The 20,598-nt window shown below is 36.5% G+C and overlaps 1 protein-coding gene and 1 long non-coding RNA gene across 2 annotated transcripts; both read left to right on the top strand.

The window, feature by feature from the left end:
* The first annotated feature begins 680 nt into the window (after positions 1-680).
* On the top strand, positions 681-3,383 carry LOC121425849. The gene is made up of 3 exons (XR_005971542.1): positions 681-1,120; positions 2,145-2,271; positions 2,731-3,383. It is a non-coding gene; the product is annotated as an uncharacterized LOC121425849 (long non-coding RNA).
* Positions 3,384-13,719: 10,336 nt separating this feature from the next.
* On the top strand, positions 13,720-20,243 carry LOC121425984 (protein TRACHEARY ELEMENT DIFFERENTIATION-RELATED 7A-like). The gene is made up of 2 exons (XM_041622113.1): positions 13,720-13,734; positions 19,242-20,243. The coding sequence occupies exons 1-2, from the start codon at positions 13,720-13,722 to the stop codon at positions 20,241-20,243; spliced, it is 1,017 nt and encodes a 338-aa protein (XP_041478047.1).
* The last annotated feature ends 355 nt before the right edge of the window (positions 20,244-20,598 follow it).

Raw genomic sequence — 20,598 nt, 5'->3', positions numbered from 1 at the left:
AAATCCAACAAGCAGAACACTGAAAATTTCATCAAAATCGGATGTAAAATAAGAAAGTTATGACATTTTAAAATTTCGCTTCATTTCACAAAACAGTTATATGCACATCTCGGTCAGTATGCAAATGAGGGAACTGATGACATCACTCACTATTTCTTTTGTATTTTATTATATGATGCAGTATTTGGTACCCTGGGGTACCAAATAATAATCTGCCATTTTGTTGAATTATTTATTTTATTTTTTGCGCTGTACCCTGGGTTACCAAAAAATGTGTACAAGTATATTTTAATGTTTTGTACAGATTTTTTTTTCTTTTTAGTGATCTTATGTAACAATTAATGCATGCAAATGATAACTTTATTCGAATTTTCATGTTCTGTTCTGTTCCGTTCTGCACATGCACTGCGCTGTGCCTGTGATGGACGAGTGATAAGCCTACACCACCCCCACTGCGTGTACCAGGGCGAGTTTTGGGACTATAAGCTAATCTTTAATAATCTCTATTATTGGCATGAGATTGTATCAAAGAAAGGAAATAGGCATTGTGATCATTGTCCCCATTCATTGTCATGATTGTCGCACCGATCGTACGACCGTGATCACCATGACAACAATGTAACTGTACACTATTACAACACAAGATGGCGCTGCACAACGCCGTACCCACAGAGATACGATCTTACGTATACGTAAGCTCCCGAAGGGAGCTAGAGAGGAAACTCTTTTCGCGCGTTCTTTTCTCCCATAGGTTTTGTACACAGCCAACATGGCTGCCGGCGGACAATTTGAAGGTTGATTTTGGAGGGTCAATGTTTAATTCATGAAATGACGTCAAATTACGCAAAATACACTTCCATGATTGGCTAAGACGCTAATGTTTTATTCATATCTTATGAATTAAACACGTTTTTCCTTCCCACAATTCCCCACGAGATCTGTGCGAAGTGTTGTTCTTTTGGATTGTGCGAATTTCCAGTTTCTACAACGAAATAGCTCGACTAATCATCTGTTTATAGAATTGATGTTCGAAATCGTGATTTTTGAGTGAACTTCATTGGAGCAGAAAATCTTGGAGGGAACATCAATAATAATCTACTGACATTCCATGAGAATAAAAGTAAGTTAAGTTAATTTTCATGTTTTGATCTCACTTGCAATGGTGATGTGTTTGCCGGGGTTCGGGGCCCATCCCGTATTACTTTACTACGTAAACCACCATTTCCATACAGTCACTCCCATGTCTTTTGCCTGACTTCCAAATAAATCATCTGTCATTTGAGTTTCTAAAAAAATATGCCTAACTTACCATTTTTCGTAGATCTAGACCTTCATCGGAATGCTTCATGTAGGCAAAAAGTAAACCTGTATTTCAGTTTTATTGTCAATTATCAGGGGTAGATGTGGACTTGTTTCAGACCTCCTGTTTTAGTAACGAGAAACTCGATTTTGGTCAGAGCGGGATCCGGTCTTGATATCGCCGGTGCTAGCCGGCTAGCGAGATTGTCGATGTAGTCATGGGGTATGAAAATAGCGGGGACGGACTAGTCTAGGCCCAAACTTAAGTTCAAGCTTGAAAGTTGAAGTTTAGGTCTAGTCCGTCACGCTATTTCATCTTTATATGAATAAGTATAATTCTCAGCAGCTTCTTTTATTCAAAAACTTTTTACTTCAGAGTATCATGAATGAAATCCAATTGATTTAGTGTTAGATTTGAATGAAATGTCTTAGACGCAAATCAAGTTTCCATTTGAACAGGATGCCCTGGGCCTGGCCTGGGGTGGTATTCTGAAAAGTTCTTAGTGTTTACTTCATTCAAATGTGTTGTGATTCTTTAGTTATATACAGGACCAGTATAGACCAGGTCCTGATTCAGCTATACAGCTGGGGCAATATTGGTTGGAATCATTTTACTTTAATAAACAGTCGGGTACCTGGTATGCTTCTCTGTGAAACTTTATGATAGAGAGAGATTGAAGTTTTTGGACCGACCAGATAATGAATTTTGGAGTATTCATCTAGGCCAATGATATGGGCAGCTTGATAATTTTTTTAAATATTGTTTAAGAAGAGTAGTTATTGGGGTTAGTTTATTTATCTCTAATACCGTACTCTCAAACTTAAAAAAAAAATGTTTATTGCAGATCCAATAGGACCAAGATTTTAGCAGTTCACACCCAGTCAGAGGTACAAAATTGAGAGCCATGCAGATCAGCAAGTGTGGGTTTCACTCTAATGAGGAACAGGATATCTGAATTGGAAAATTCCAAGGTATATGCTTGTTGTTTTGATAATAATACAGGCTGTATCTAAGCTAAAGTATAAATCTAAATAAATAAATATTCCCTCTTTTGGGGGGAGGGGGTATGGCTAATTAAGCTGAATCAAGATAAGATATCATGTACAATTAAAGCTCCATTGATAGTTAATATTTGCTTGAATTCAGATTCACCAGTATTTCCATTTTCACCGACCATACCTTCTATGTACATGTACATAAAAAACATATTAACAGTTATCATCTGATAACTATTTGAATTAATTTGGACTCTTTATTATCAAAACATACTGTAAATAGTTATATTGATATATCAATTTATCTGGATGTAGGACAAAAGTGACAAAAGTATTAAATAGAGTTTAAATCTTCTTAATAAAACTGGACTAGATGAGTAAAAATAATTTACATCAGCAGCTCATTTTGTTCTTTCTCCATTTCTTACAATGCAGGTTTCCCACTGCCCAAGATGTTTAAGTACTGGTATCACAACAAGTACCAAGATGGAATATATATGAAGGCCAAGCTAATAAGTAGTTACTTCAAATTAATTTGAATAGATATATCAACAAAGCACTGAATGTTCTTTAAACTGCACATCTGTAGAAAAGAGTTCAGGTTCATCAGCGGGCAATGACATTAAAGTATACAAAATTTCACTCAAAATACAAGAAAGAAATTTTTTTTTTCGAAGGGCAAATGTATCACCTTTTATTAATTAAAATTTCTACTAGTTCTTAGAAGTTTTTGTGAAATTAAATATAATTTCCAGTTTAAAGGACTATTGTATACAAGACAAAAATTTATATTTTGAAATAAAAATCATGCGTAGATAAATGTTAATACAGGTGATCAGAGGATTAAAAAATAATTTTAGTATCACTCATTCCATAAACAAGTTATTACTATTGTAATCTTGTCACTATGACAATTACCATGGTAACAGGGCTGAGCAAAAAATCAAGGTCTTTATGGTAGCTGCAATGGGCTTGGACAAAGTTACCATAATTGCAAGTCGTCATATAATGGCTCAATAATTATGTAGGGATATTAAATTGCATTTATTGCTATCTTACTCAAAGTTTTGAAATGGGTTTCCTCTGCAGTAGACAATATCAAATTTTGTTAGTGATTCACTGACTTGGAAAGGAGCTGTTTAGGGAGATTCTTGAATTATGCCCCCCCCCCTTTTTTTTATGTGGAGTGCTCTCACATTAGTAGAATATTTCTTGTCCGCACAAATTTGGAAGGAATTTACCCTTTTTTGAGTGACAAACTTGTGTGGAAAGAATAAACAGAATATCTCAGATTTTTATGCTCTTTTTATGAAATCTTGGATGCATCCCTCATATTAATTATTAGGCTCATCAACATCTTTTGAGTGAAATTTTAATAAATATTGTATATTTTGACTTAAGTGTAGAAAATGTACTAAATCCTTTATTTTTTAAAATCTAATTTAATGCTTGTAGACTCTAGTTGTCATGTTATTTTCAGTGTTTCAGAAAATGGATTTCTTAATAAACATGTTAATTTTGAATTAAATTATCTGATCTTGGTCATTTTCATTTATTAATCACCAATTTGTGATGATATATTGCTACCAAAATTTTTTATGCACAAATGGCACAAGATGTTGCACCTTGTACTCAAATGTGATACTACTGTGACATCATGAGAGCAAACAGCAGTTAATCAAAATATTCTTCAAGAGAAATAAGGATAAGAGTGGGAAAGTATGTAAAATGACAGGAGAATTATTTGCCAGTTTATGCATATATTTGTGTGTGTCAGTTTCTGAGAGAGAAAGAGAAAGAGATCGAGAGAAGGGGCAGGAGATGGGGGCAGTTAGAGAAAGTTGTTTGTTTTAGAAGAAGCAATTATAAGACCTTACTGTTCATGATGGGTATACGGGGAGGGGAATTATTTCTACAAAATTTGGAACCTGTATATAAAATGTATTTTTCTTTCCATATAAAAATTATACCAGATTCATTTCCAGTTGAAAATAAAAAATAAATATACTATAGCTTACGATCGGTTTGCTCTCCTGCCTAGATAATTTTGTGAATCCCCCTAAAATATTGTACCTATATAGGACATGGTTATTGATATGATAATGTCATAGAAGTCGCCATTTAAAATTAAGTGCTCCCGACTGCTATTCATAATAGGACCTATATTGGGGACTACAATAAGTATGTAAAAGTATTTGATTTGTTCTTATTATTTTTCAAAATTATGAAATAAAGGTTCTTTTTTTCTGTAATTAAAAATAATAAAATATAAATAAAGAGTTTGGTTGCAAAAGGGGTTAGGTCCACTTTTTACCATTCCGAGAAAATCCATGTTTTTTATTCTCACCTATTGCATTACTCAACTAAATTGTCATGTACTCGCCCATCATGTGAACATAAAATTGGCCGGGTATAAAAGAAATCTACCTGTTTTCAATTTTTTCTATATATTCTGTAAAACATCATTTTGGACCTAAACCCTTTTGCAACTATACTGAAATGAATCCAATCAATTTTGATTTAAAAAGTGATTTTTCTTTGCCACTTTTATTCACGTTTTCATGTGAATTTCAAATTTTCTTTGGTATCATCTTATAGAGCTACTAAAAATCTATACATTGCGACAAAAAAAGAATCAAATTTGATGAAAAAATGGACCTAACCCCTTTTTGAAAGTGAGCTCTTCAAATAAGGGCTTCAGAAACATAAACAGATGCCATCGTAATTACATTCAACCATTATTGTCAACCGAGGAACACTTACACGATTTAAGGGAAAAAAATATTATGGCAACATTTTCTTTGGGATCTTCTTCTGTATGATAGTGAATGTAATTAGTAGAAAGAAAATTATATGAATTTAAGAGGGCAAATCAAGCTCAATTAAATTCCCTCCCATAAAGTTTCCAGTTATTGCTTTCGCAAAGATCCTGGCAACTTGCAGCTAAAATAAATCAAAGGTGCAGTAATAATCGTGACAGGCAAGAACAAATAGATCAATAAAAATAAGATTACATGCACTTAAGAATGAATGAGTGTAATGATGTTATAATCACAAACGATATTAAATCAGGTCGCGCATTATGCTAATTAGTGACCAAATGCTCATTTACATATTTTTACGCTATGCGCGAAGGACGTTTATGACCACGCCTCCATTTCGCTGGTGTACCAAAGCAGTTGCGGTGTCCATAGGCTTGTACATGTAAAATGGGAGCAGTGTGCACTTTTGACCCTCCAAAATTTTCTTCAATTCTGACCGGATGCAGAAGCGGAGTTTCCACCCCCTGGCCGTACCCCGGGGTACTACGGTACCCCGGTGTACGGCGTGGTGCATCATATGAAATATTTTGATTTTCTCATCACTTTCGTGTGAAATGAAGTTTCATTCCTCCCTGAACACGTGGAATTCCATTATTTTAACATTTTGTGCTTCGGGCAACAGTGGCGTAGCTACAGGGGGGCCTGGGGGGCACGTGCCCCCCCCCTGAGATTTGGTGTGCCCCCCAGGTGCCCCCCCCCCAGAAAAATTGGCAGAGCAAAAAAAAGAAAAAGGGAGAAAGAAGAAAGAAAAAGGAAAAGAAGAAGAAAGACAGAAGAAAAAAGAAGAGGAAAATAAGAGGAGGAAGACGAGTGAATGACATAATAAGCATGATAAGAGGACTTGCAAATAAAAAAAAATATTTTCATGTTACTATATAAAATTTTTGCTGGCGCTTCGCGCCATAATTTCCAGTTCGATGGTATTAATATCTTGCTCAATAGGCTGATGTGGAGCAAGTTTTGAAGTCAATATGCAAAACATATTTTAGCTCGGACATCGAGCTTTCATTATTTTTTTTTTCAATTACAAATTTAAGTGCTCTGTAAAGTGTTTTATGGTCTACATATCAGCATTTTAAGTTCACGCTGCGTGGTCACATTGTTTGATTTGCCAAGTTCATATTGTCTACGTGTATTCCATAATGTTCAGTTAAACACATGTATTCAGAATGCCCAGATTCTAAATCTAAAACATGCGCGATAGCCTGCATGTTCTTTATTCAAAATGTACTTAATCCAGTTTTACATCAGAATATCACGCTTCACGATCGCATTATTAATGATACCCAATTGACTATATCCTATTTATGACTTACAAAATATGAATAGAGTGTCCCACTTTTAGGTCTAAAATCTAAATTTTCTTCCTCTCGCACTTCGCGCTCGCATCAATTGTTTAGTTACATACCTATCCCATTAATTAATACAAAAAGTGCCTAGAATGACAAATTTTTTTAGAAATTTGCTCGCGCTTCGCGCTCGCATTATTGAAATATATACCGTCTTCGTGGGTAACTGTAAGCAGTCCTTAACAGGTCCCTTTTCGATAATGCTAGAACAGTTGATAAAAATTTCTGTTCGCGCTTGGGGGTACATACGAATCTTGTTCAGGATCACACATAACATTGCCCAGAAAATTAAATTTTCAGGAAAAAATACATTAAAGTTAAAAAAAAAATCGCTCGCGCTTCGCGCTCGCTTTTTTTATAAGGCTTATGAGATTATTTTATGTTTATGTTGTTTTATAAGAATAAAACTAAGAAGTGACTGATATAGGTGAAGATAATTTCGGGCCCCGTCCCCTATTGGCGAAAGTCGGATCCGCCCTTGTGGACACATACACACACACCGGAAAAATGGCCGGTGCCCCCCCCCCCCTGAAAAAGCAAGGACCCCCCAGTGCCCCCCGGGAAAAAAATCCTAGCTACGCCACTGTCGGGCAAGGAGGTCCTAATCATCAAATTCGTAAAAATAGAAATCTTGTATAATTCAAACAATAAAAAACAAAAGAAATAGTGAGTGAGTGACATCATAGACTCACTCATTTGGATGAAACTGACTCGTTCATATAACTATTTTGTTAAAAATAAGCGAAACTTTGAAATGGCATAACTTTCTTATTTTACATCCGATTTTGATGAAATCTTCAGCATTGTGCTTGTCTGATTTTTCTCTATTGATTCAAATCAATTTTTTTCTGAGGTGGACTTGACCTTTAATTTTCCTTTCCTTACATTTATCAATAAAATAATGTCGGGTTACACCGGGACCGAATCAGCTGCGAATCCATCCAAATACACGTATTCGGGTGCTTTCGGGAGTATTCTGTTCTCACTCCGCGAATGCGAGAAAATTCAGGAAGGTTTCGGGAACACTCGAAACCATCCGAATTCGGCTAGAATCGGTCCGAATTTATTCAGGAGAATTCGGTTTTGATGTAAACCTGGCTTAAGGCCTAGTCACACCGGAACCGAATCAGCTGCGAATCCATCCGAATACACGTATTCGGTGGTTTCGGGTGTATTCTGTTCTCCCTCCGCGAATGCGAGAAAATCCAGGAAGGATTCGGGAACATTCGAATCCACCGAAACCATCCGAATTAGGCCGAATTCGGGCAGAATCGGTCCGAAATCATTCCGGAGAACTCGGTTTTAGTGTAACCCTGACTTTCAGTGAAAATGTATATCGTTTGAGACTTGCCTCAGGTGCGGGATCAGAATTTTTTTTAATATTTTTTTTTTACCCGAACATTTTCAATGTTCGGCGGGGAAAGAATACAATTTTTATCAGAAACTGTATAAAGTTTCTGATCTCGATATCTTCAATGAAATACTAAGAACGGTTAATCATGTAGGATATTTAACACTATTTGCACTTACTGTATTGTGTTAATTTCTGTTTTCACTTTTGTCTCTCCATGTTTACACGTTTATTTTCTTCTCGATCGCCTTACGTCACCCTAAGGAGATCGTACGATAGACAGTATTATGACTACGTTAAGATTTACCCTACGAGTGTCTTAGACCAAATACCAACGGTTCTTGGTCTAATGCCAATTCGTCCAATTATCATCTCGTCTACTATCATTTGGTCTATCCTCAGTTCGTCCACTAAAGATCGTCTAATTGCCATTTCGTCAACTCACCATTTTCGTCTAATTACCAGTTGGTCCAATAGCCATTTAATCCATATACCGTTCGGTCTAAGTGTTAATTGGGCGAAATGCATGAAAATAAAAATAGATATTAGACCAACAGGATATGAGACGAAATGGTCATAGAGGAACTGGTGATTAGGCGAAGTGATGATTGGACCAAATGGTTATTGAACCATATGGTTGTTAGACGAAATGTTGATGGACGCAATGGTATCAGACTAAAATGAAGGTAGACTATACGATGAGTTGGCGAGATAGAAATAGACGAATTGGCAATCACAAACAGAGTGCTACCAACGGTAAACATGGTAAATGTAAATTAATTAAATCATTAGATAAAATTTGATATCCGAATACGTGTTCCAGGACCAAACTTTCTGTAATCCACCGTTGTGATGGCCATCAGTCTCAAATTGGCAACAATCCACTATAGAGTACCGAAGTGTGACGTCAGTTACCATCATGACGGGCTAGTTCTAAACAAACTGAAGATCGTTTTTACACATTTGTATTTGCAAATGAGTACAGACGACTGAAAAATAGGTTGCAAGCGATCAATTCCAAAAGAGCAGCCAATTTTCTCCTGCACCCGCTTTCATTCGGCGGGTTCACATGTTTAGAACCAGGCCCGCCATGGCACCATGGTAACTGAGGTCATCGCTTCGGTACTCTATAGAGTTCTTCTTCTACTTCCAGAATTCCCCAGGACTGTTGAAGGTCGCTGTGAATTACAAAAAAATATTTAAATATATATTGGAATTTCAACCGAAAAATATACCTCAAACAGGTCACAATGTGTTTCAAACAATGGCAGATAAGCTCATTAATTCACATCTTCTAAATGACACATTTTGAGAACAGACCACAAAAGGATATCATTTTATCTCAAAGAGTTTTACACTCTAACACTCTAGCTAATAATATGTATCGGACCTTTACGATAATGATACCCTAAACTGATGGTTAGAGAGCAGGCAACAAAAGTATACCCTACGGAGTAAGAAGTGAAATCGTCCAGTAATATGCCTAGCACCCACATGATCTTTTCATCTTAAAACAACACTGATGTTTACACTGTAAAAAGAAGTGCTAATTGAGCACTTACAGTGCTGATTTTCTACTTCAAATTTATACTCGAAAATCATCACTCGAAGTGCAGTCACTATACAAGCATTGTAAGTGCTGAATTAGCACTTCATTTTTTATCGTGCCGATGGATACACAACCCTAATGTGTAGATTTTTTTTCACGACAGATTATCCAAATCCAACATTTCCTTGCACCCAAAATGGCATAATCTGTATTAATGAATGACAGTGGTAATTGGGTGGTATTCTGATTCTGATAATTCAACCTAAACCACACTTTTTATGGAATGCTGGTCTTCATAAATTTGTTCTGCATTTGTGGAAATTTTACTAATGTAACAATTTATTCATTAAAATTCACAATAATTTCGTATTTTCCTATTCTTCCCATATCATGTCTCGGTTACTTCTTAGCAACTGTTTGCAACATGATACAAAATGATTTTAATAGGTGAATTCGTTGACAATTGGTACCCCATAAATTAACCCAGGTTTAACCATGTAATAGATTTATGGTTTAAAGGGGTTCTCAAGGCTTGTAATAATATGATTTGACCAGATAAAGTAAAATAAAAACAAATAAAAAATCAAAATTTGATAAAAAACGGAGGAAAGGAATAACAAAAAAAAATATGGCATTTTAAATATTTGCATTATTCCGTTGAAACAGTTCGAGGCATGTCTTCATGAAAGTTCAATGAGCAAATGAGATGATGTCATACCCCCACTTGTTCTTTTGTATTTTATTATGAAATTAGATTTATTCAATTTTTCCTCAAGAAACAAAAATACTGGAATAACAACTGATTATGTGTATTACATATTTATTGCTGCAACTTATTTCATTACAGGGGAGACTTAACATTCACACATCTATGAAAAAATGAAAAAAATTATGATTTCAAGTAATAACATAATAAAAATTGGAAAGTGGGAATGTGACGTCATCAGCCCATCTAATGAATATTCATGACGACATGTACATTAAACTGTTTTCACAATATGTTGCTTAACTTAAAAGTTAAATAACTTCGCGATTCGTTATCAGATTTTGATGAAATTTTACTCCTTTTATTTAGATATAAATATTTTCAGTCCGGAGCATCCCTTTAACTAAACTATGGCTACTCGAATACCACACTGTAAAAACTGCGGTGTTAAAACTGACACCAATTGGTGTTAATAGAGGACCACACCCTGAGGTGTTAAAATTACAACCTATATAGAGATTAAACATAACACCAAAGAGTGTAAAAGTAACAACAAAAGGTGTTGTAATAACACTATAGGTGTAAAACTAACACCACCAATTTAACACCGGTGTAAAATAACTGGTGTGGTCCTCTATGTACACCGGTTAACACCACAGTTTTTGCTGTGCACCCAATAGGTTTTCTATTCTTACTACACATTGGTCCTGTAAAGAATGGAACGCAGACACATCTGAAACCGTCCAATGTCTCCAGGCAAGTGCCGTCGTTTTTACAAGGATTCGAAAGACAATCTCCAGAGGCAGACAGGAGCCCCACAGGATGTGGAAAAAAAGATGACATTTATTAAAGTCATTGTCACTCAATATATGATACAAAATACTCTATTAAAATGGATTAAAATCATTATACAATTTGTTACATTTCTATGAGCATTAATAAGTAAACGCCATATTATCGTAGCATCATTTACATTGGTTACTGGTCCAGTTTTGAATCTAAATTAAAGGTCAGCTCCACCCAAAAAAAATGTTGATTTGATAGAGAAAAATCAAATTAGCATAACGCTGAAAATTTCACCAAAATCGGATGTAAAATAAGAAAGGTTTCGCTTATTTTTCACAAAACAGTGATATGCACAACTCAGTGGCGTGCAAATGAGAGAGTCGATGATCTCCATCACTCACTATTTTTTTATGTTTATTGCTTGAAATATACAACTTTTCATTTTTTACAGATAAGGACAAACTTGATTGAACCATATAGTATTAAACTATGCTAATTACACATGTTCAAGGAGGAATTAATGGTTATACTTGACATTGAGGAGAATATTAGAATATTTCATATTTCACATAATAAAGTACAAAAGAAATAGTGAGTGGATGACGTCATAAGTCTCCTCATTTGCATACCAACCAGGATGTGAATAGAACTGTTTTGTAAAATTAAGCGAAACTTTAAGATGTCATTAGTTTCTTATTTTACATCCGATTTCAATGAAATTTTCAGTGTTACGCTTTTTTTCTCTCTCCCTTTTTATTCAAATCAACTTTTTGTTGGGGTGGATTTTTCCTTTAAGATTTTGTTACTAGTATAGGCCTTTCTATGGCCTTGATCCTTCATACTTAAATGATTTAGTTGATATCTACAAGCCAACTTGTCATCTACGTTCACAAGGTAAGAATTCAGTAATCGTTCCTCGATCCAATATCAACCAAAACATATGGTGAACGTTCATTTACTCATGCAGCCCCTGTTTTATGGAACAAACACCCAAATTCCCTGAAAACAAATGAGTCAGTTAACAACTTCAAAACAGCCCTTAAAGTCCATTTATTTAAATTTTACCTAACCTCAACAAAGTGAACTCACTAACGCATCTCTAATTCTCCTTTGTTTTCCGAAGCGCATATATAATTATAAAGACGTAGGGCCTATATTTGTCATGTGTTTTGCGCTATATAAAAACGGACTATCATTATATTCATTATTATCATAGCAAAATTTGATAAAGGTAGGCATAGCATGGTATTATTGAACGAACTTACTCTCTCAGAAGTAGGAAATGGGGTTGTTTAACATAATACGAACCTATTTGGTGAAAAAGGGCACGTAAAACGACTTAAGATGTTCCCCCAACCATGCCAACCAACTGTTGTGTATGATGTCCAAAAGTACAATAGTATTTTTTTTTCTTTTAAAAAGTAATGAATAGTCCCAGGGGTCAGACTATAGCAGGCCTACAGACAGATGGTGAAACTAGAGGTATCTGTTCAATAAGTAAGAGTGTTCGCGACCACTTTAATAGCGGCCTACTAGGGAGTTTCCGTTCCGCGGTGCGCACGTACGACGGACAGAACACGTAAAAGAACGATAAAAGGAGAAATTACTGGATCATCAATGTGCCTACCTGGCATACCGCACCTAAGGTTGTTGATAACGTCTGCTTTACATGGTGCTGCAGCCTTAGTTACTAGAGGAATAGCCTCTCCGTTTTCTGACTTTCTGGTAATACCACAGACGACTGGATTGTTTTGTTTATCGCATCCTCCGGGTAATACCTCTCCTGAAATTGTAGGAAGAAAGTAATTTTATCATTTAAAAAAATAGGGAATAAACTATGACAATTGAATTAGAATAGTGATGTTTTCCTCAGAGATTTAGCTCTTTGCCTCGATCTGGTGTTGTCATGTTAACCTTCAATATCTGAGTTAGGTGACACATTGCATAACGCGAAAGTGCCTCGCGATATGGGCTCAACCGCAGTTGAAATTGGTGTTATTGCTCTAGTCAGGCCCATAACAAATGATACGAAATCTTAAGCCCCCAGTCACATAAGGAAGGATCTTCAAGGATCTACACGGCAATGATCCGGGGATGTCAGTGATAGTTTTGCCCCGGAATGAACGTCGGCGAGCGTCCGTGACTGTACACACGTACGGCAATCCACACGGATCATACTGGTATAGAGCACGTAGACTACACGGACCAACACGGTAGCTACATGGACCATATTGCTTGGGCAACAAGGCAGTCCACTGCTGACGCCGGATGTTTTCGACCTCCCCAAAACTGATGCATTGACCTACAGGGCGAGCTAACCTCAACGGATCGCCCAACCATGCAAGGATGCCCAGGGCGTAGGATATCTCCCCCGGATCAATACGAATCTGATCCGTGACGGACTGATGTCTAAAGCCCCTTTTACACCTTCACGGATCCAACATAGATCATCCTGGATTATCAATCTGGGGTCATCCGTGGACAGTCCGGGATTACCGTGTACATACCGGCTTCTCATCTGGCGCCATCCTTGATGTACCGGCATATCCGGGAGAAAAGTTGAATATATGTTCAATTTTTTTCCCTGAGTACACGGTCGGATCTCATCCGCGTTCATCCTCGTAGCCACCTTGTACATCCATGTAGCTACCGAATACATCCGGGAGGCTCCTTCAAGAACTGGGAGGTCCTAATGCCGGTTACTTCCGGGTCGATTATTTTCCATTGTTTGTTTAGGTGAACAATAGTCCGTGTTCTTGGCCATGTCTGTGTACGCTTCAGACGTTGCAAAAGTGAAAGAAACTTCAATCTTGGCCAATGGTCTAGAGATATCCCAGAAGAGACCGTAAGCCATCGTGAACATGGTGAAGGTCTGTGTAAGGACCCAGTAACATCCGTGTATTCTGTGTTGACTCCCGAAAGCTTATCAAGCAGATCCGTAGTGCTACCTTGTCTATCCTTGTGAACCGTACATTTCCTACTTTTCCGTGTACATGCCCAGCTAAATCCGTGATCGCTCAGGCAATTGTAGCAAAATATCAATTTGGCACCCGGATCACCGGACTGAGATCCGTGATGATCCATGCTGCATCCTTGAAGGTCACAGTAAAAGGGGTTTAACTGTGGCCATAACGGCGACTACTTTGAAGCTACGAATAATAATGCCCTTTTATTTGACAGAAAATTGTTTCAGCATCACCCTTTAACACTTATTGTATATTGATGAAGGGCCCGGGAACGATTTTTTTAATAGGGGGTGCTGGCTTTATTTTAACAAGTCAAAAAAAAGAGAAGAAGATTCAGTAAAAAGATCAAAATAAAAAAGTAGGGAGGGAGTGCATTAAGTCCAGGAAAAAAATTACATGCAAAAAAAAAAGAAAGAAATTTTTAAAATAAGCTTTTCACTACGAATTTAAGGTGATTTTGGTTGAATATTGTGACATTTTCGGCTACTTGGCTGCTCAGACCAACAGACGCTAAAATATGGGAGTTGCTGCTACATTGTTTGGCGTTCAACAATTCTAAGGATAGAGCTAAGTCGATCAGGCATTGCTCAGTGGCTGCCGGACCCACGATCAATTTTGGGCAAAGATAACTTTCGGAGTATTTCTACTTCAGATTTCATTTCGAACAATAAAACATGGATTTTCATTTCTTTGTTAACATCTTCACTCTTTTCAACTTTGATTTATATGGAGCACTATACCAGAGCCTATTAAAAGATTCTCATTTTTTAGACAAACGTTAAATTTATGTTATCATCAGGATATTTGAAGTAAGTTTTCTGTGTCAGTATCTCAGATAATCATTAAATCACTCTTTTTTTAATTTAATCACCAAATACTCTCCCATAACCACCATCACCATTATCATATCCATGAGCATACATATTCCGAAGGTTCGTAATTCCGAAGGTTCGTATTTCCGATGGTTCGTAATTCCGAAGATTCGTAAGTCCGAAAACGAAATGAGGTTCGTAATTCCGAAGGGTCGATAGTCCGAAAACGTAATGATTAACGAACCTTATTTCGTTTTCGGACTAACGAACCTTCGGAATAAAGAACATTTGGACTAAAGAACCTTCGGAATAAAGAACCTTCGGAATTACGAAGTGTAACCATATCCATGGCCTTCATCTTCACCATTGTCACAATCATCCTCATTCTTAATTATCATCTTCATCTTAAAAATTATGAACAAATATTACCATTCTGCTTTATAAATACATTTATTAATTTGATGAGTTTTATGCCGGGGTTGTCTTTTTTTCAAGTAATCTGTTTAAAATGACAATCCTTCCCCTGCAACTGTAAATGTTAACATTATTTGGTAGTATAGATCATATTTGTTTAAAATGACTGTTTATTTAGTCCATTTTTTTTCTTTTTGATTCATGCCCCCCCCAAAAAAAAAAACAGCCATTATATCATGTTTGCTTATATGTAATTTAAAAAATATATTATATGCGAATGTTATGAATGCAGAAGAAAACAATAAATCACATCAAATCAAAACTTTAAGAGATTAGCGCTATATACTTACCAGAAAATACGCAGAAAATAATTATTAATGCTTTAATCAACCTCATAAACGTCATCTTGCTGAAGTTATGTTGAGTGAGGCTGTGGATTAATCCTTATTCGATAATAAGCGATTTTTACTACTCTGGGGCTTCTTTTATATTGATAATTTTATTGCTTTTGTGTGACTATGACCACGGCTGTAAAGAGCCAAGAAGACAATCATGAAGGGGAAGGGCGGGCAGCGAGGAGGGGGGGGGGGGTTAGACTGCTTGTCCTTGCGTGTGCAGACTGCCTGAAGATACCTACGATCTCCATGCACTTTTACAGAGTTTTTTCTTCAAAGATGAAATATATTGGCCTATATAACCCGAAGGTATTTCAAAGGAAGGAAATACCTTAAGACTAATAATTTTAAAGCGTGTTTAATAATACATATACGGCCTTCCTTTTTTCGATTTTTTTTTCGAAAGTGATATTGTGATTTTGAAAGAATTAGAACGATGAAAAGTAATTAATAATTTTTAGTGTGCAGATAATAAGATAAGTCCTTATGCAAAATAAAATATTTGAATTATCAGTTTATACACTGTAAAAACTTTGGTGTTAAAACTGACACCAATCGGTGCTAATATCAGATATAAGACAGTGGATGATAGTGAATAAACTAAAACTAAATGACAGTAAAACTGATTTTTTTTGTTGCGGCCTCTACTTATAACTTGCGCAATCTTCCAAATGTTCAACTTGATGTTGATGGTACACTCATTAGACCATCAGAAAAAATACGAAACCTTGGTGTCATATTTGATTCCCGCATGTCAATGTCGTACCATATCTCTCATATCTGTAGCACAGTCACTTTTTATTTAAGGAACATTTCTAGAATCAGAAGGTTTATTGACCAGTCTGCCTGTCACAATGCTGTTCGTTCATTGGTTCTGTCTCGTATTGATTATTGCAATGGGCTCCTTTCTACAATTCCCTCTAATCAATTAGTCCATGTTCAACGACTACAAAATTGGGCAGCACGATTAATTTTACAGGTTTCCCGGGATCATCCTTCCCAACCACTCTTTAATTCTCTTCACTGGCTTCCTTTTAAACAGAGAATTACGTTCAAATTACTCTTGATTGTCTACAAAACATTGAATAAACAGGCTCCACAGTATTTAAGTAACTGCTTGAATCTTTATACACCAACTAGAGCTCTTAGATCGGCCAGTGATCACCTTCGCCTCACATATTCATTAACCCGTACATTAGCTGGTGACAGAACTTTTACGGTGTCGGCTTCAAAATCCTGGAATGACCTGCCACTAATAATTAGACAGTCTCCATCATTAGCAATCTTCAAAAAGTCATTATTAACTCATCTCTTTCATACTTTGTAATTTTTTTACATATTACATCTTATTAATTCATTGTAAGCGCTTTGGGCCTAATGGGAAAAGCGCAGTAGAAATAATAAGTAATGATAATAATAATAATACAGGACCACACCCTGAGGTGTTAAAATTAAACCCTAAAGATTGAATATAACACCAAAGAGTGTAAATGTAACAACCAAAGGTGTTGTAATAACACCTACAGGTGTAAAACTAACACCACCAATTTAATACCGGTGTAAAATAACTGGTGTGGTCCAATATGTACACCGGTTAACACCACAGTTTTTGCTGTGTATAATCATTTCCTTTATAATTTGTGTTTTTCAAAAATTACCAATATTCTCTGTAAATAGTACTGCATGCCGTCATGAATATTCATTAGGTGGGCTGATATCATGCCCCTCCCCCTTCCATTTTCTTATTTTAGAACATGATATCATAATCATCTCCATATTTGTATACATGCATGCATAATTTTTTCTTTAAAAGCAATGATCATCTCACACATTAAGTCAGTTGTAGGTCCATTTTTTTCATTCTAGGTTGATATAACTAGTGTAAGAGTAGAAATAATCAATATATGTTTTAAAATAAGAGATATTAGTTGAACTGTATAATCAAAGGTTCACTAACCCAATACTACTTTGTTTATGTCCACTTCATCACTACGTCACACTCACAAGGTTTCTTCCATGAAAATGACCATTACGGACTCAAGGTTTCTCCTTCATACTTGGTTCTCTCTTTCTCTCTCCCAGTCTCTCTCTTCCACTCTCACTCACTGTGGTCTTTCTTATCACACCCATTTCCTCCTTACCCAGAAATAGTATGAGTCAACTGGTCCAAGAACATAGAAACATTGTGATTGTCATACCAAGTCCAGGGTATAAATACAGTTGTACTAAATAGATATTTCAGATAGATTTTGGGGTTATTGAGCTACCGCTCCACCCCGCATAAAATCTCACAGTTTGTTCTCCTGGCCCATCCCATGGCCGTAAACAAAGGAGTCCTATAGCTTTCACATATACTGTTATTTATATTTCTTCATTGTATACTTCTCATCAATATTACATCCTTTCTACCTTCAAGGAAGGGTGAATAAATATATTATATTGGAACTGCATAATCATCGTCTTCTCATCTTTATTCGACTGTAACACAATATATATATACGCCATCGAACGCTACCATAACTACGAATATATATCAACCATCATTAAAACATTATAGTGTTACATTTGGTGGCAGCGGCAAACGGTTTGCACCTAATGCTCGGATTTTTTTGTCTTTAAACTGTTCCTGTGCGAATAACAACATACAACCTCATATCGATGATTTCGATATGCTTATTTAACTTGGACGCTTTGCTGAGTTTATTTCTTTATTGTTTAGCTGCATGTACTTCAACTGGAGAAATGCCATTTTGTATTTACATACTTTTCAACTGATCATCGTTTATATGTGAACAGGAGTTCACATGAACTATTTTCATCTGTATTTTATATTTTCTTCGCATTTTGATTGCTTATGTAATTCTACTTGTTTGGACGCTTTCCAGAACAATTTCACACATTGTATATAACTGAAAGTGCCAAAACTTGTTTATTTCTTCGTTTGGAGCTTCATTCACTTCTCTTTTATTCTGATGCCCTATATGCTCCCATCACCAGTCTGGTTCCTGTGGAAGAATCTCCTGCGCATCAAGTCTTCTTCTCCAAGATTCATCCAAAAAGTTGTGATCATGGTTCTTCAATGATTCGGACATTTCTTTCACCAATATTCAACATCTCTATATTCCCGACTCTTCGTCTTCTCTTTTTCATTGCTCCTTAACGTTGTGCTGGCGAGAGAGGGTCATCATTCTGGATTGCATAACTTGTGATTGCTGCAGACTTTTGATTTGGACATATTTATGTTCTTTAATATATTTATATCATATTGGATTTCATGGTCTGAGTGAGTCCTTTCCATTATATACATATGTAGTTCCAATTATGAATTTTCAATTTTTCATTCATTTACTTTGCAGTTTCCTAGATAAAAATGAACCCATTAAGACGAGGTTCATTGCAATACCCTGAAACACCCCATATTGTAGTAACGTTTGAGAATTCACTTACATTTCTTCCCGCACAAATTCATGCAACCTCACGCTATTCTTACATTAGCAAATACGTTGCTGATAACCTACCCTGCCTTCAAGGTTTAGACGCATCAGCTTATCTTAATTTGCAAGAAGCTAGAATTGATGATCCTAGAATTTGTGGGGCAATAGCTACCAGAATCCATTCTGCAAGCATTTCATGGTCAACACCATGTTTCTTTATTGTAGTTGATACGCTCGATTTCCATGTAATTCTAGGGACTGATTTTCTCGACAGACTTAAATACCGCGAGTCCTTCTCTCTGACTTACACACCAGCTAACAATCCTGATTTCAGTCCTAGCATTCCATATTTATTTTGTGAGCTGATCAAGGAAATAGATCCTGTGAATGGGTCCAACCCTCTAAAAAGGCCCTCTGATTTAGACAACGCTTCCACCTCATCCCAGTCCCATTCTGACACTGACCCCTGTGAGACTCCCCTTTCATCTGCCCCAGTTACTCCTGCTACTGATCATGAAACCAGTGTTAGTGAAACTGACCCCAGCACCAAAGGCTTTGATCAGTATAAAAATGCTGACCTCCAGGATCCTTACATTATACCATCTAACACTTTGAAACCAATAGCCACCAATTCCCCTCCACCACATCTTCCTGATCCCTCATCATCTCCTGACGACTCTTCATCCCTGTGCCTATCAGATCCCGACTCCTCTCTGACATCCCCTATTTCTCAACCTCCTAGTCCTAGTCCATGTCATAGTGATGAATTTCTTCCTGTCTCTGAGATCCCTCCTGACATTAAAATTCCTCAGGTCCCTCAGCATGTAGATGTACCCATCTCATCTCCTCTTTCTACTGTTCCTTCCTCAGCCATTTCAACACCTAACATGATTATGATTGACTTCGAGGAAGGTAGTCATGATTTTGATGCATGTTCTGCTCCTTGTGTGACAATTCCTCCTTCTCCCCCTCCTCCTCCCCATTCTACACCTCCTCCTCCTGTACCACCTTCCCCCAACATTGCCACGGTAACGCAATTAGAGACTGTAATTGACAAAGCTCCAGCCTTGGATACCGATCCTGTTGATCATGGTAATGATCTTGAATCCCGATCTCATGTAAGCACTGGTAATTCCAAACCATTGAACACTATGGTCATCCCCACTAACATTAAGTCAGTATCTTCTCGGGACAATGTTGCCCTAGACGATCTTAACTTCTTGTTACAAGCAAGTGATATTCACACCTGCCATCTCTCCTCCTTCAATTTCCCTGATCCACTCACATCCTATGGTCTACACCATGGATTCACTTCCCTCACACTCCCTCATGGTCCTGGTCCTCCTCTTATGACACGTTGCTGATAACAAATTGATAGATGTATCTGGATAACAGAACTGGATTGACTTTGACCATGATTCATTCCGCATTTACTGTATTTCTTGTTTTCGTTAGTTTAGTTTGTTGAAAATGTAGTTCATTCACTTTTTAGTAAATCTATGCAATTTTTATGTAAATGATTAATAGCAACAGTAATGATTAAAGAAAGAAATTTGGATGATTGGCCACCATCAAATCCTTTACTCTCTACATTTCCCTTAGATTGTTTTATGTTTTTTTAATAGTTGTCATTTGGCCTAAGGTTCTTTTGTCTTGATTATCTTTTAAATTGTTTCAAATTTTCAATTTAATGATGCAATTCTATTGTTCAGCCATTGC

The sequence above is a fragment of the Lytechinus variegatus genome, chromosome 13 (assembly GCF_018143015.1).
Source record: "Lytechinus variegatus isolate NC3 chromosome 13, Lvar_3.0, whole genome shotgun sequence".
Classification (NCBI taxonomy): domain Eukaryota; kingdom Metazoa; phylum Echinodermata; class Echinoidea; order Temnopleuroida; family Toxopneustidae; genus Lytechinus; species Lytechinus variegatus.
This window is presented reverse-complemented; position numbering and strand designations above follow the sequence as displayed.